The sequence below is a fragment of the Staurois parvus genome, unplaced genomic scaffold, assembly GCF_062004578.1.
Source record: "Staurois parvus isolate SC_StPar_1 unplaced genomic scaffold, SC_StPar_1.0 ptg000613l, whole genome shotgun sequence".
NCBI classification, from domain to species: Eukaryota; Metazoa; Chordata; class Amphibia; order Anura; family Ranidae; genus Staurois; species Staurois parvus.
This window is the reverse complement of record NW_028318409.1, coordinates 2,787,222-2,801,969: the sequence shown is the minus strand read 5'-3', so window position 1 is coordinate 2,801,969 and position 14,748 is coordinate 2,787,222. Positions and strand designations below refer to the sequence as shown.

The window sequence follows — 14,748 nt, the reverse complement described above, 5'->3', positions numbered from 1 at the left end:
TTTCTCCCTTTCTATCTTTTTTTTTTCCTCTTAACTTCTGTTTAACACTTAAAAGCTAGCCAAAAATGTGCTCACAATTGGGCCAGGGCAACACTTCATAATTATTTATAGTACAGGACTGCCATTCGACTGCTGTTCTGATGGATATATCCTAATCTACTATTTACTTTTTTTAGATCTTGGAATTTCTGGCACCCCTGGTAAAAAGTAAGTATTTGAGAGTACATTTTGCAAATCCAGTTCAAAACATTGATGTACACACTATATATTTTGTTCAACCATGATTAACTAAGTGCATTTCTTAAGCGAAATTAATGTAATAAAAAGCAATAAAACTTTTTTTTTTTTTTTCCTCTAATTTTCTCATTTTTATTAAAAAAATGTTGCAAAGATCCCTGTATGGTCAAAGTCTGTTAGATAATTTGCTGGAAGATTTCACTGATTTCTGACTATTTGCTGTACAATCTTTAGGATGTTGTTAACATCTTTTCAGAAGATAACTCTTCTTTGTGTAGGGTATAGGTAGTAGTAATTAGTTGCATTCAACTGGATGTGTTCTGTACTCTTCTGTTATATACACCTCTACTCTACAGGTTTGGGCTCCAGCTTTGCACACAAACAAAATTACATTAGTGGCCAAAGTATGTATAGCTCTAACATATAAATGGAAATTGAGAAGGTCATTTGCATGTTCATCATGAAATCGTAACAGGAGAAGAAAGCAGACACATCCTGAAAATCATTACAACATTCATTTCAAAGTTCAGCCTGCAAAACAAGCATTAATTGATTTTATTAGTATTAACAATTGTATTATACAATAATTCCATGTGGATGCACACCAATTACACTATAGCTTATTCTACAAACTGCTCCTTGAAATTGTGTAAAATATATGATTGGACAGATTTCCTTGTTGAAACTAAACAGTGGAGGGTGGGACAAATTGAAATGGTTTTCTCTTGATTGTAGAAAGGAAAATAACATAGAAATGTATTTCAGTAGCAACCTGTTTGGACAAAGGCAATATATATATATATATAATATTTCCATGTTCTGTAGGGGAGACCTTCAGTGGAATGCAGGAGAAAAGAAACTCACAGGTGGTGCCAACTGGCAGCCAAAAGTAGCTCCAGCAACATGGGCAACTGGTAGCCCATCAACTGCGTCTATGGTAATTTTATGTCTAGAATTTTTATTAATAACGCTTTAGATTTTTAAGTTTACAAGAAACTAAAAAAAGTTGCCTTCAAGCAGAGTGGGGAAAGGTTTGAAAACTGTCATGTATTCCTGTTTTTGATTCCAATAAGAAGACTTGTCTCTGCTACCTGTTTTGTGACAAAGATACAAAAACAACCAGAAAGGTTCTCACTTGGACAAAGAGACAAGGAAAGCAATACAAATCTGAGCATTTTTCCAATATTTCACCACTCTTCTAGCAAAAAAGTGTTTTTGTTGATTCCCCATCAGTCCATCTTCCAGTGAATTCCCCAAGTCGAGGGAAGTATAAATAAAAACCTGGCAGAGGTTTTGACTTGTTGGTAATCTGATAAAAAGTGGGGCAGAGTTGGGCTTTAATTGAGGTGCTTGCACAAAGCATTATGAATATGAAGATCAAGTCCAAGACACGTTGGGAAATTACACATTTACTTTTTTATAAATAGTCCCTCTCGGACTTTCTAAACCCAAAAGCTGAAAATTGATTTGTTTTTGTAGCTTTTGTTTAGAGCGTACTTGTACATTACCTTGTGCATATTTTCACTACAGTCTATTAGTCCTGCATGTCTGGATTCATAGAACGGGATGAAGATGGGGACTCGGCACCAGGCACTCTTGCTGATCGGGGGCAGAAACCTTCAAGGCCCCTTCAGATCTGTCAGTTGGGTGCATTGTGGCAATTTACAAATGAGCACAACTCATGGAAATTATGTGCATATGCTACAGCACACCTCAATGTACTGTAACCGTGGGCTGTGGCGTGTTGCTTTGGAAAAATGCTGGATGTGCAATGTTAGCAGCCCATTCATTTGACCAGACTATTAAACTCCACATGCATTAATGGAATGGGCTGGAATGTATGTTAATGAACAGTACATGTACATAGATCTAAATGGCTCACATAGAAAAAAAATAAGAGTAAAGATAGGAAAAAAGTCCAAGTGTGTTTTTTAAATTTTGGTGTGTTTTTGTTTGTTTTGTGCTTTTACCAGTTAGTGATTATAGATCTATGTTTATCTCAGAGATGTGTTTAAGGTCTATTTCCAGGGAAAACAAACTCTCCCCGCAGTGGGGTTCCCTCTGTACTGTAAGTGTTAAATGCTCACTTATGCCTAGGGCAGGATGGAGCAACTGTGGCCCTCCAGCTGTTGTAGAACTACAAGTCCCATGAGGCATTGCAAAACTGACAGTTACAAGCATGACTCTCAAAGGCAGACACATGATGGGACTTGTAGTTCACCAACAGCTGGAGGGCCACAGTTGCCCACCTCTGGCCTAGGGGAACAGGAAAAAGCACTTTTTCTTATCTAGCTCCAGCAGCAGGAGGCGTCCCAATCTTCTAGTGTTGTGAGCAGTCCCTCAGCCTTATGTACAGTACAGGGCAGTTGACCCTGCATTGTACTTGATGACGTCAGAGTGCCCATGATCGCCAGAGTGTGAGGGAGAAAAGGCTGTGGGGAACCCGGTCTTTTAGCATGGAGGGAGTCTGCTAGAGTGAAGGATCATTCAAGTAAAAATGGTCCTTTTTCTGGATGTTCTGGGCAAGCATTTACCTTTTTAAGTGCAGAGGTTTCCCACCACAAGGAGAGGTTGTCTTACCTGGACTTCAATTTTAAATTCACTTACTGCTGCACTAATGCAGCATCCTAAAGGGGCTGACTTTAGTGGCCTACACAAGGTAGCTTCAGTCTATAATGAACGTCACCATTCTTCAAGTTTCCATCCAGAAAAGAATGATTACATTCTTAGATAAAATTACTATCTAATACATCATTGCCTTCTAAAAATAAGAATAAAGGTGTACAAACTCATCTCTTCTTTTTCTAAACAGAACAAAAGCTTTAAATGCATGTAAAAAATCTAATTATTATTGCAATTTTTTTTTTTCTTTTAGCAAGGAACTGTTCCTCCAGCAAGCGGAGGACCCTCCTCAGCAACAACTACTCCCAGTGCACAGCCAGCAGCGGCAACAGCAGCACCTGGGTTTGGTCTAGTAAGTTCTTTGGTTATACTCAAATGTACTTTCAAACTGAATGTCTTAGTGCAGCACACCCTCTAGATAACTGCTGGTAATTTGAGTCCTATTCCCCCCCCCCCCTTAGAGCACACACAGCCAGGCACACAACATTTCAGCATTCTTCCTCTGGCTCAAAGATTAGTCTAGGGTTTTTTTTGTGTTTGTATTGGAGAATGATGAATTTGGATAGGGAGCATGGGATACCCCATCACTGTGAAACTGTGCAGTTGAGAAGTCCTCAGGTTGTACAAAGACATGTTCCACTGTATCTCTAGGCTGGCTTTGACCTGTACTCCTTTCACAGTTCAAAGCAACACACTGTCACACTCTGCAGCACTGGATCATTGGTGGCCTCCTGCCAATAACAACCAGGCTCTTCCTAGCAAGGGAGATGTAGACTCACACCTCCTCTGGAAAACTTGGTCTCTTTCCTACAGCTTCCTTCTGGCTCTCTCCCATAAGCTTCTCCTGACACAATTAGGTCCTTAGAATAGGACTTGTAAATAGGGCCCCAGCTAAGCCTAGCTGGGATCTTTGTGTCTTCAGGCTGGCTTCCTCCCAGACTTCTGCCGCAGGTGGCAGAGCCCATGCACAGGAGTCTCCTCCTGCAACACTGGACCCAGGAACACCACCCTTCTGCTCAGGCCTCAGACTGCTTATGGGCTGTCCCTCCACATTCTGGGCACACCTCCCAAAGGATTGGCTAGAGTGCCATAAATATTCAGGCTGCATATTCTGTCCTTCCTCCCACTATGATCTAGAAATCTCTAGAAGACGGGCAAAGTAACAGAGCAGCAGCCTAAGAAACCCTGTGCAACCCTAAATAATTAGTCCCCTGCTGCTCTGAACACAGGGGAGCCAAATTAAAGTTTCCTAGCAGCCTACCCTAACTAGGAGGGTGCTAAATCAGCAAAGCTTATTAGAACGGTGTTATTACCTATTTTCAGGCACGTTTTGATATTTTGTCAGAAAAGTGGGTTTATATACGGTACTAGTGACATGCAGGGGTTGCACAAAATACCAGGAAAACAGATCTGCATTAGTCCTTCTTGGACTGCTGTCCTACATATTATAAACTGTGGGGTTTATTTACTAAAGCTGGTTTACTCAGAGTCTCATGCACTTCTGCATATAAAACCAATCCGCTTCCAGATATTATTGCTAAAGCTTAATTGAACAAGCTGAGGTTAGAAACTGATTGGCTAACATGTACAGCTGCACCAGATTCTGAGTGAACGAGCTCTAGCAAATAAACCCCTATGTGTAGTGTGTTTTTTTTTTTTTTTTTTTTTTTTTTTTTTTTTTTTTAATGAATTTTCTAGAAGAGATATCTGCAAAAAATTAGAGTTGGAAAACTACATTCTACATTGTGCTTCAGAATGTTCTATAAATGTATTTTTGGACCCTACATTGAACATCCTTATTCAATGATTGCGGCAGTGACACTCAATATACTAAATTGGCTGACTGCATTGCCTATCTTGATTGGTGCATAAATCTACATTGTACCCTGTGTGTAAGATCTTTCTGTAAAGGTTTGTTAAAGATTACGTTTTACCTTTCCCAGAAAATGGCCTATGTAGTCAAGGGGCCCCAGTAGTTATTGTAACATGTTCATTCATTTTATTGTTGTAACTATAGGCTATTTGGATCTCCCTGGAAGCCTGGCAGAAAAACTCCATGTTGGCAATCCCCACATCCTTGTTGCTAGCATGTGAAAACTGTTGGTTTTCTCTTGAAATGTGGAGAGTGAGCGTCCAATTATTTTCAGAGCAGGACATTGGAATTGCTAACTGGGAGTTTTTCAGCCGCGATTCCTGGTGTCCCCAATGGCTTGTAGGCTAAAGCCCGCTGTTGGCTGAAAATGGGTCACAGGAGTGCAGAATGAACTTCACTCCTGTGACCCATGAGCTTTGGCTGTACTTCTCCTTTTTTTATCTTCATATTCCCCCTCATATACAGAGCAGACAGGGAGATGGGTTGAGTTGCTTCTCTGACTAATATAGTTGTGTGTAGAATTAAACTTCAGCTATGACAACTTTTTTTTTTTTTTTTTTTTTTGGTGTAGCAGCTTACATTGGGTTGATAAGCACGAAAAAGGAACTTAAAGTGCCACATACTGGCTGCAAATGCAATAATAAGATGCAGTAGTTCATCCTTTCCTAGCTAAAATAATTTTTAGTCTTGAGCAAAGCTAAAAAGAAAAGGTAAGATATAGATATATATATATATATATATATATCTATATATATATATATATATATCTATATATATATATATCTTACTTTTTTTTTTGTTTGGTTTTTTAGCTTTGCTCAAGACTAAAAATTAAATATTAGCAAAACCTTATACATTCCTTTTTTAAAGACAACAGAGAACCCATTTTTTTATTTTTGTATTTTTGTCTAGGCTTCATCTGGGACAGGGGTACCAATGATGCCCCAACAGCCAATGATGTATGGCCAGCCTATGATTAGGCCGTCATTTGCTGGAGCTTCTGTTCCTGGTGCTCCGGTAAGGTTCTGTTTGTAACATATAATTTGTCTTTTGGGGTGTTTTTTTTTTTTTTTTTTTTGCAATTTACATTAACTTCTGCAGGCTTCTTGTGTTGGTAATTAACAGTTTTCCATTTTATGGATTTGCAGCTTTCTCCAAGTCTGACTCCTGCTTCACAGAGCCCCAAAAAACCCCCATCAAAGGATCCCTTAGCAGATCTTAACATTAAAGACTTCTTGTAAACTTGTAAGGTAAATACTTTTTCTCTACATTTCTGAACTTTATAGTTTTTCAGTTTAATTCCCAGGGTGACTAAGGTAATTCTTCTAAAACTGCCAGCACTATCTTCAGCTAATGCAATTTAGAGTGCTTCTAGAGATTTGTTTATAATGTTTTAAATATTCTTTCAACTGCATGCTTAGGTTTCTGAGCATGCAAGGTGTTTTTTTTCCCCAACCCAAGCAATAACGTAACTAAATAAACACCGCTTCCCATATTAGAACCTAAAACCTGCTATGTTCTTTTATATTTTAGTGACTTTATTACATTGTCTATAGTATACTTTGCCTGTGTAGCATCCTTGCTTTCTTTTAGAATATAAAAGCATAGAGGATCACTAAGATGGTTGAGAGCAGTGGTTTATGCCCTTAAATTATCTCTCGAAAGTGATGAAACAGGTTGCCTCAATTGAATCTGAGCTCCACTATCCTGACTGTTATATGGAAGATATGGTTCTGTTCCCCTTCTCCACACTTGTGATCCTAGTGGGGTACAAGATGAATAGAAGACTTTGCATTTTTGTGTAACACCAACACAGTGGCAATAACTGAGGAAATCCGAAGAGATCTACTAAATGTAAATACTTGTAGGGAGTTGCACAATCTTAGAACCAAGACCTCTGGTGGAACACTGGTTGAGTTTCTACCCACTAGGGGTGGCCTGATGAGTAGGAAGCATCTTTGTGAGTGGTCAGAAGCAAATGGTTTACATTTCAGTTGCAACACATTTGGAATTAATATAGAAAACCCTTTAAAACCTTAAAAAAATATGCTTGTGCGATTTGTGAAATATTCATAATACCGATAAAATACATTTTTCTTTCCAGATGCTGTTTTTTTGACATGAGAAATGTGAGTTCGGAGCCTTTGAAGAACAGATTGCTGCTCAGAGTTTCAAAGTGAGCCACCAGTACCAAACCCAGTGCTTAGATTTTTCTCTTCTGAAACGCGTAGCACAGCTGTGAAAGTAACCATTAGGATTGTGTATTAACCTTAGCAGTTACCCGCTACTATATATCATATTTTTTGTTTTTTTGTTTTCTTTTTGTGTATCTCGGTTTTCTGTGTTTTTCCAATTTTCCATGAGTGGATGTGAGTTTCCCATGCCTTCTAACGCTTTTCTGGTCCTACCTGGTGGGGGCAGAACACGCAGCTGTTTGTGTGCTGAGCAGTCTTGAGCGATGTGTCAGTGTTTTATGAACGTTTTGATGTATATAATGTTTGGACATCCTCTGTTTCTTCTATCAAATATGAAATATTGTGTGATCACACCAGAAAAACACTCCAATACAAACCTGTTTTGTGTCTGCGTGAGAATTACCCACAGGCCTATCAGTTGTGAAAGCAAACTGTTTTTGTGGTACTTTATATGTTTATTTATAATTTGAATGGAATTTGAAAAGATATCTCTCCACATATGTAGATATGTACTCCTATGGCTATAAATCATATCAGAAATATATTTATCTTTTTGTTTTAAATTTAAGTATATATTTTATTTTTATTTTTTTTTTTGACAGCAAAACTAGCATACTCATCCATTTTGAGAAAAAATGCACTTAAGTATTTATTGTAGTTACAGCAGGATGACTAGGTTTATGTGGAGTGTCTCTTGTCAAAAAATACAAACGTATGTATTTTTATTTTTTTCACATTTTAAGTTTTATTGTATTTTTTTTTTTTGTTAATTTTAGCATGTGTTTTTTTCCTGAGTTTGTGATTAGTTTTTGTACTGTTTGTGGCTGAACTTCATGCAGATCTCTATGGTCTGCCCCTCTGTACATAATTGTGTTTTTGTTTTTTTTTTGTTTTTTTTTTGTTTTTCTTCCCCCCCCACACATACACACACACAACCTTTTTTGCTGACAGCTTGGCTTTAAGGTTTTGGTGCATACAAATAAGGTCACTGTTGATCAGTGTTACAAGTGGCTTGACAGCTGTCTGTAAGAGTTCATTGGATAGGGGCGATGTTCACCTGTTGTAAGTCTTTAAATTTATTTAATTGATGGTTGTATCTGAATTTACTGTGGGGATAATATACACTCTAAATGAGGATAAAAATATTTACAATTTCAAAATGGCTATCCTTTGTATCTTGGTTAAAAAACCCAGTGCATGTATGCCCTGTGAGATGCAATAAACACCTTGAACAGAAGCAAATGAAAACTAAAGTCTGAGCGTGTTTATTATGAAATAGTTTTATGACCATTTGTGATTTTCCACTCATCTGTTTCTAGCACTTTTTATTTAGAAATATTGGCAATAAAGGGAATAAATGGCTTTCCTACATCTAGTGCATATCAGAGAAAATATGTATTCGATTAATGCCAGCCATGCATAGTTCGAATTTCAGCCGATTCTTGTTGAATCGGCCAGAATTCAAGCCCATCTGCCCCACCAGGTTCAGGAATAAACAACTAAAAAATCGACTGAGCAAGGTGGAAAACTGTCAGTCAAACAGTGACTGCATCCAATTATATGCAATCACTGTTCTTGTATTCAGGCAGCCACAGGTGTGACTGTCTGAATACAATAGCTGGCAACTGAGATTCCTCCAGTCATGCTATTTTTAAGCAGGCCATTAATTGGTCGATTTTTCGATTGAAAACATCGTTCATTCTGTAATCCGATGGTGCCACCAATGATTTTGAAAATCGGTCGTTTTTCACGAATTTTCCAGCATGCCTGATAAACAAAATGGGGAGAAACCACGAAAAGCGGCCGGGACCATTTCTCCACTAGCAGAGTGAAAATCGGCCGATTATTCTTAGGTCCGATTTTTCAAACAAAAAATTGTTCAAAAATCGACCCATGTATGGCCAGCCTAAGCACGGATTGGGAAATCAAATGATCTCCTCGCGTGCAGCCAGCCTGAAGGAAAATCTAAACATATATTGCTAGATTTAGTTTAATTTCAAGGCCTGAAAAAGACATTAAAGGAGAGATTATGACCAAAACTGGCCATACATGAAAAGACTAAGCTGCATGTCTCTATCTCCAAGCAGTCTTGCTATTAACCGGTTCGGCCACACATTTGCGGTTCATTGGACACCCCTTCCAAAAGAAAATTCACATTGGAATAGCATGTGCAGTCATGTGACAAAAGTCAATACATCCCATGAAAATTGCTGATCTACATATTGAAACAGAAAAACATCAGATCTTTATTCCAATTGTGCTTACAGATAGAGGTACTATATTTGAATAAAAATGCACAAAAAAAAAACCTTTTCACTTATTTATCTAATAAACTATCAAGAGCTGTAATGATGCACTGTGGAAAAATAAGTGCACCCTTGGCCTCAAAAGCAGGTATTGCCCCCTTTTTAGCTGAGATTACTACTTGTCGGAATATGCATTACTGCCCTCAGGCTCTGACATTGAATCAGTGAAAGTTCTTGATCATTTTTTCTTCATGCAAAATGTCTTCAGTTGCAGGATGTTTGTGGATTTTCTTGCATGATCTGGCAGTTTCAACCCCCCCCCTTAAAAATGAGGACCCTTTTTGAGCTATTCCCTGATATATTTGGTAGTATAGTGGATGATTACTGCATTAAAAGATCTTTATCAGTTGAACTTCAGGTTTCAGACAGATGGCCTCACATTCTCATTAAGCACACTTTTTGATATAATGCAGAATTCCTAACTGACTGAATACCTGCAAGCCACTGACGCCCTAACGCAGCAAAGAACCTCCATCCCATAACATGTTCACCACCATGCTTAACAGTTGGTATGAGGTTTATCTCCTGAAAATGCTGTCTTAGTTTGTGCTAAACATGTCTACTGTTCAAGCAACTGTCATCTGTGATTGACCACTCCATAACAGATTGTTTCTGAAGCCCTGGCATTTGTCTCTGTATTCAGCAGCAATCTGTAGTTTTGCTGTAAAGGTCTTTTTAGACCACAAAATCTTTTTCTTAACACACCTGCTATGCAAGTACATTGGTGTAATCTCTGTCTGATTATAGGTGCATGTACATGCAAGATTTACCTACTGATCCAGCGATAAAATGTTGGGGTTCTTATGGACTCTTTAGCATTGAATGGTCAGCTCTTAAATTGAATTTGCTGGGTGGGAAAGTCCTGGACAAATTTAAATCTATGCCACTTGTAAATAGTTTTTCCTACAGCAGAATGAATCCTTTCAAACAATGTAAATCCTTTCAAACAAAGCTCCTTTCGAGCTTACAATCTCCTAGATTGTAAGCTCGAAAGAGCAGGGCCCTTGATCAACTTGTGTTTTGTTTTGTTACTGTATTGTCTCATGTACTGTCCCCCACTATAATGTACAGCGCTGAGCAAACCTTTTGGTGCTATATAAATACTGTATAATAATAATCTTTTTAAAATCCCTTGCCTAGCTCAGGCCTCCACAACCTCCTTGTTACCTTTAGAAAAACCCTTTGCTAATGTGTGGTATAATCATTCCAAATCAAAAGAGAACACCTAAGCCTTTAAAGGGTTTCTAAACTCATGACCCTGTATTCGCTATATCCGGTCTTCCACAGTACACAGAACATGGAAGTGCAGTTTGAGTAAATAACTGCTAAATACCTTTTCTCATCAGCAGTTACAACAGTCTTGTGACTTCTATCAGTCTGTCCAAGCACTGGTTAATCTTGTATGAGATTTCATTCTCCCTTGACTGTCCTATGAGACTTAATTACACCTGACCCTCTGTCCGGGCAGTGCTGATTGGCCCACATCCACCCCCACCCCCCCAAAAAAAAAAAAAAACTCTAGCAGTACACACGCAACATGTGCAGACTTGCCACTGCTGCTCTATACTACGGCAGATGGATTGGGGACAATAGAAGAAGGGGGAGTATCAGAGAAGCCAGGATTAGCCCCTCAGTTTCCACATGGAGTATATCAAGCATGCTTTACTACATATACAGACTGATTTTACTGTTGTGGGTTTAGTAACACTTTAAGAAAGATCTTATCATTGGATTTAAAAATGGAGGTAAATATAGGGATGTTCTTTTTCCACATATCAAATTTGCATAAAAGAATGAGTACATCTTTTCAATTGCGTGTCCTGTGTTCAAATATACCCTTTATCTGTATGTATTTGAAGTTCTAATATTTGCCTGCTCGAATATCTTTTAAAAAAGTCAAACAATTTGTATGATTTTGATTTCAGTGCTACTAAAATAGTATCTTGGTTCATGATCCAGTAAATGTGGGGCAATTCATAAACATTCCCGTAAAGACCAGTTATGTCTGAAATGTTTCTTTGCTGATAACATTAAACACTTAAATCCTTGTTAAAGGACCACAATTGTGAAATATATTGTGTTATAACTTTGTTAAAGTGTTACTAAACCCAGGATCCTGCATTCACTATATCTTGTCTCCCACAGTACACAGAACATGGAATTGCAATTATTTTAGTAAATATAAACTGCTAAATACCTTTTCTCATCAGCAGAGCACTGGTTAAAGCTTGTAGGAGGAGTTTTCATTTTCCTCTATCAGGATGCAGAACCTCTGTCTGAACAGTGCTGATCACATGCACTCTCCCAAGAAAAAAAAACAACTCTCTGCACATGCTCAGTTTGGTGTGTATTGCTAGTGACTCCAAACCTCTGCTCTATCAGGAGATATTTAGGGGATGATGGAAGATGGGCAGGATCAGAGAAGAGAGGACCAAGCATCCTTTTTACACAATGTGGAGAATTAACCCCCTAAGTTCCACAATGACTATTAACAAGCATGCTTTACTGCAAATGCAAACTGATTTTACTGTTGTGGGTTTAGTAACATTTTAAGCATGTAATGCTAGTAATTGCAGCAACACACATACATTGACAACAGTCATTAGAATACAATTTTTTCTTGGCTTTTAAGTAGTCATCTGTGGTATTAAATTGAACTTGTCCTTTGTATATACAGGGTAAGTACCAGGTTCTGTGTATAGTTGGCATGTTTGTATTTCGTGCTTGCACTTGCCTTCTATATGCTCCTCTGCCACCTCATTGGTCTATCAGATCTTCATCAAAAACAAATTACATTTTGCCTTGGGGGTGGTTGCAAATTACTCCTTGTCATGTTTCCCACAATGCAAGGCTAGGCGCCTGAGTGGGCAATTCATCTATATTTCTGTCCTGGTGACAACTCAATTTGTTTTTTCATTTTTCCCTCACTGTAGAGCTAGTGACAGTGGTCACGAGGAGAAATATTGTGAATTTCCCCAGAGTGATAAAAAAAAACATGAGAAGTTCTAACTCTTTGCACCTCCTATTGAAACACTAATAGATTGCATTATTACAGATATAACAGGTGTTTCTTATGGAACAAAGAGGAAATTACAATATTTGATTTCTTCAAGGTTACAAATCTTATAAGCTAAGTGATGAGACTCCAGTTTTCAAAAACTCTGGCTTTTTGGCTTTGCAGAGCACTGGGAGGTAGACAGATAAGCTCCTTTTTGCTGTCTCACAATCCGAGCTCTAGTTCTTGCAGGTCTCCTACCAGTCCCGGCCATGTTTGATTGGTTCCGCCAACCTCATGGTTTAGCTGAGCTACTGGGCACGCTGGAGGTGTTTTTAATTTGAAAAAATCCAGACTGTCTTGGCACAACTTTAACTCAAGAAATCGCTATGTATTTAAAAACAAGTCTAACATTTCTAGATGCTTTAATTTGGCTAACAAATGTCAGTTATGACAGAAATGTCACTGTTATATGTACAAAAGACGAAAACATGCAAAGGGCCATTTCAGATAACATAAAGACACGGGTCTAATCATATAGAGTGTACTTTAAAGAAAAAAAAATGTAAACAGGTTCTTCATATTAAACAGAAATTCTTCAGGTAGTTCTGTCCAAGCTATATAGTAACAAGAAATTGTTCTCTCCTGAATCCAGTTGTAAGTTTAATTTTAAGCAGGACCATTATTCTTTTGTTTTTTACATTGCTCTATGACTATGCCCTTTTAGATGAAATTGTGGCATTATATTTGAATATATCATTTATTACCAGGTGTCGCATGCAAATGCTTCTACACGTCCAATTAAAAACTCTGTTTCTAGCAAAATATTGGCATTCTAAGGCTGGCCATACATTTTATACAATTTTCTGCCCACTTTCCTTTAGATTTACCCTTCAACTATGTAGTGCAAGGGCCTGCCTAATTGGATACAATTGAAAGTGTTGTTTAGGTTTGACCTCATGTATGGTTTTTGGTAAATCTAAAGCAATTTTCTCAAGAAAATTGTATAATGTATGGCCAGCCTTACACTTGTGCATTCCTCTCTGCTACTGCACATTGGTCTTAGAAGCAATAGCTAGGTCTGATTCAAAGGAGGCCAGTTGCTTATTAATGAGACACCTATACCGTGTTTTGTATTCCTGAGAATTTAGGTTTTCTTTTTGAATGACCGAGGCATTAAATGATGTCCTACTTAAAAAAAAAAAAAAAAAAAAAAAATTACTCTAAATTTAACATTGAAGAGCTGAAAAATGTTGCCTGTTTAAAACAAAAGGTATTTGCATTTAACGTTTTCTAACACCAATACAAAATTAAGGGAATTATTCCACATTAGTGTAGTGGGTGGAACCATAGTGCATTTATATGGAAACGTTTTTTTCACCCTAAACTGTAAGTCAGGGTAAAAGAAAAAATATCAAATGCAGTTTACATGTACATCTCTGTATATTTTATCCCTTTGACAACCATACAAGTAAAGAAAAATACCTGTTGTTGATGTGCTAGAAAGTACAACACACAGCATGTTTTTGGACTGAGTGGTGTCAGCCATGCCCAGTTTTCTCTTCCCTAACTACTCAAGCCCACCTACTCTTCCAGCTCCACAACATGAAGGTTATTTGTTCTCTAGTCCAAGGGTAAGGACTGGGTGGGCTAACTCCTTGAGATAACACAAGATGTGGACATAAGGCAGCTCTGACTTTCTCATAAGCAGCAGGTCATTTTTCACTTTTTGAACAGATAGGACAAAATGCTTTCAATGGCATATTTTGCAGACCAAAAGAAAGTAAAATTGAGAAATTGGGTGTTAGAGCTAGATGGTTTAAAGTGTATGTAAAAGTTAAATTATTTGTAAGACCTTAGAGCCATGTGTTAATGAAGATGGTGGATTACCTTTTAGGATTAATTTGTACTCTAAATCAGTCATTTCAGATCCAAGACGAGAATACTGTACTTTTACAGTATATATTCGCACAGAATTGTGCAGAGAAGTCAAATCTGTTAAAGCTTCTGGACCACGTTTTTCAGCTCACAGCACATTCCAATGACCAGTATTCACTATACAATGGGGGTGTATTAGAGCACTCAAAAGCTGATTGGCTGCCATGCACAGCTGCACCGGATTCTAACTTCAATTTATTGACCATAAAACCTGGAAGTTGATTGATTTCTATGCAGAGCTGCAGCGGATTTGCAAGCTTTGATTTTAATAAATCTCCCCCATTGAGTAGTTTATGGAGGGAGATTTCTGAAACGCAGGCAAAAGTGGCTGTTGCAGGGAACAAGTAATGATTGACTACATTCTAAGATGAAGACATGGGTTAACTTGGGGACACAGGGATAAATGTACCTACACAAATAGACTTTCCTCCCACACACCCTGTACCTCCCTTGGCCTACATCTAGCCCCAAGTGGCTATAGTAATGCCATGCGGAAGAAAATGAGGAAGATGTAACTTTTATGCATCACTCTCCAGTGACAAAATAACATTTTAAGATCAAAATAAACATGTAGCATTTTCA

At 38.0% G+C, this 14,748-nt stretch overlaps 1 protein-coding gene across 10 annotated transcripts in view; it reads left to right on the top strand.

The window, feature by feature from the left end:
* SNAP91 (synaptosome associated protein 91) overlaps window positions 1-8,180 on the top strand; it is a 143,264-nt gene extending 135,084 nt beyond the window's left edge. For all 10 annotated transcript variants that reach the window (XM_089693114.1, XM_089693108.1, XM_089693115.1 and 7 more), the window contains 6 exons: window positions 177-207; window positions 1,063-1,174; window positions 3,113-3,211; window positions 5,645-5,749; window positions 5,881-5,982; window positions 6,837-8,180. In XM_089693114.1, the coding sequence (XP_089549240.1) occupies window positions 177-207; window positions 1,063-1,174; window positions 3,113-3,211; window positions 5,645-5,749; window positions 5,881-5,973 (440 nt within the window). In that variant the 3' untranslated portion in view covers window positions 5,974-5,982; window positions 6,837-8,180. The remainder of the gene's footprint in view (window positions 1-176; window positions 208-1,062; window positions 1,175-3,112; window positions 3,212-5,644; window positions 5,750-5,880; window positions 5,983-6,836) is intronic.
* Window positions 8,181-14,748: the final 6,568 nt, after the last annotated feature.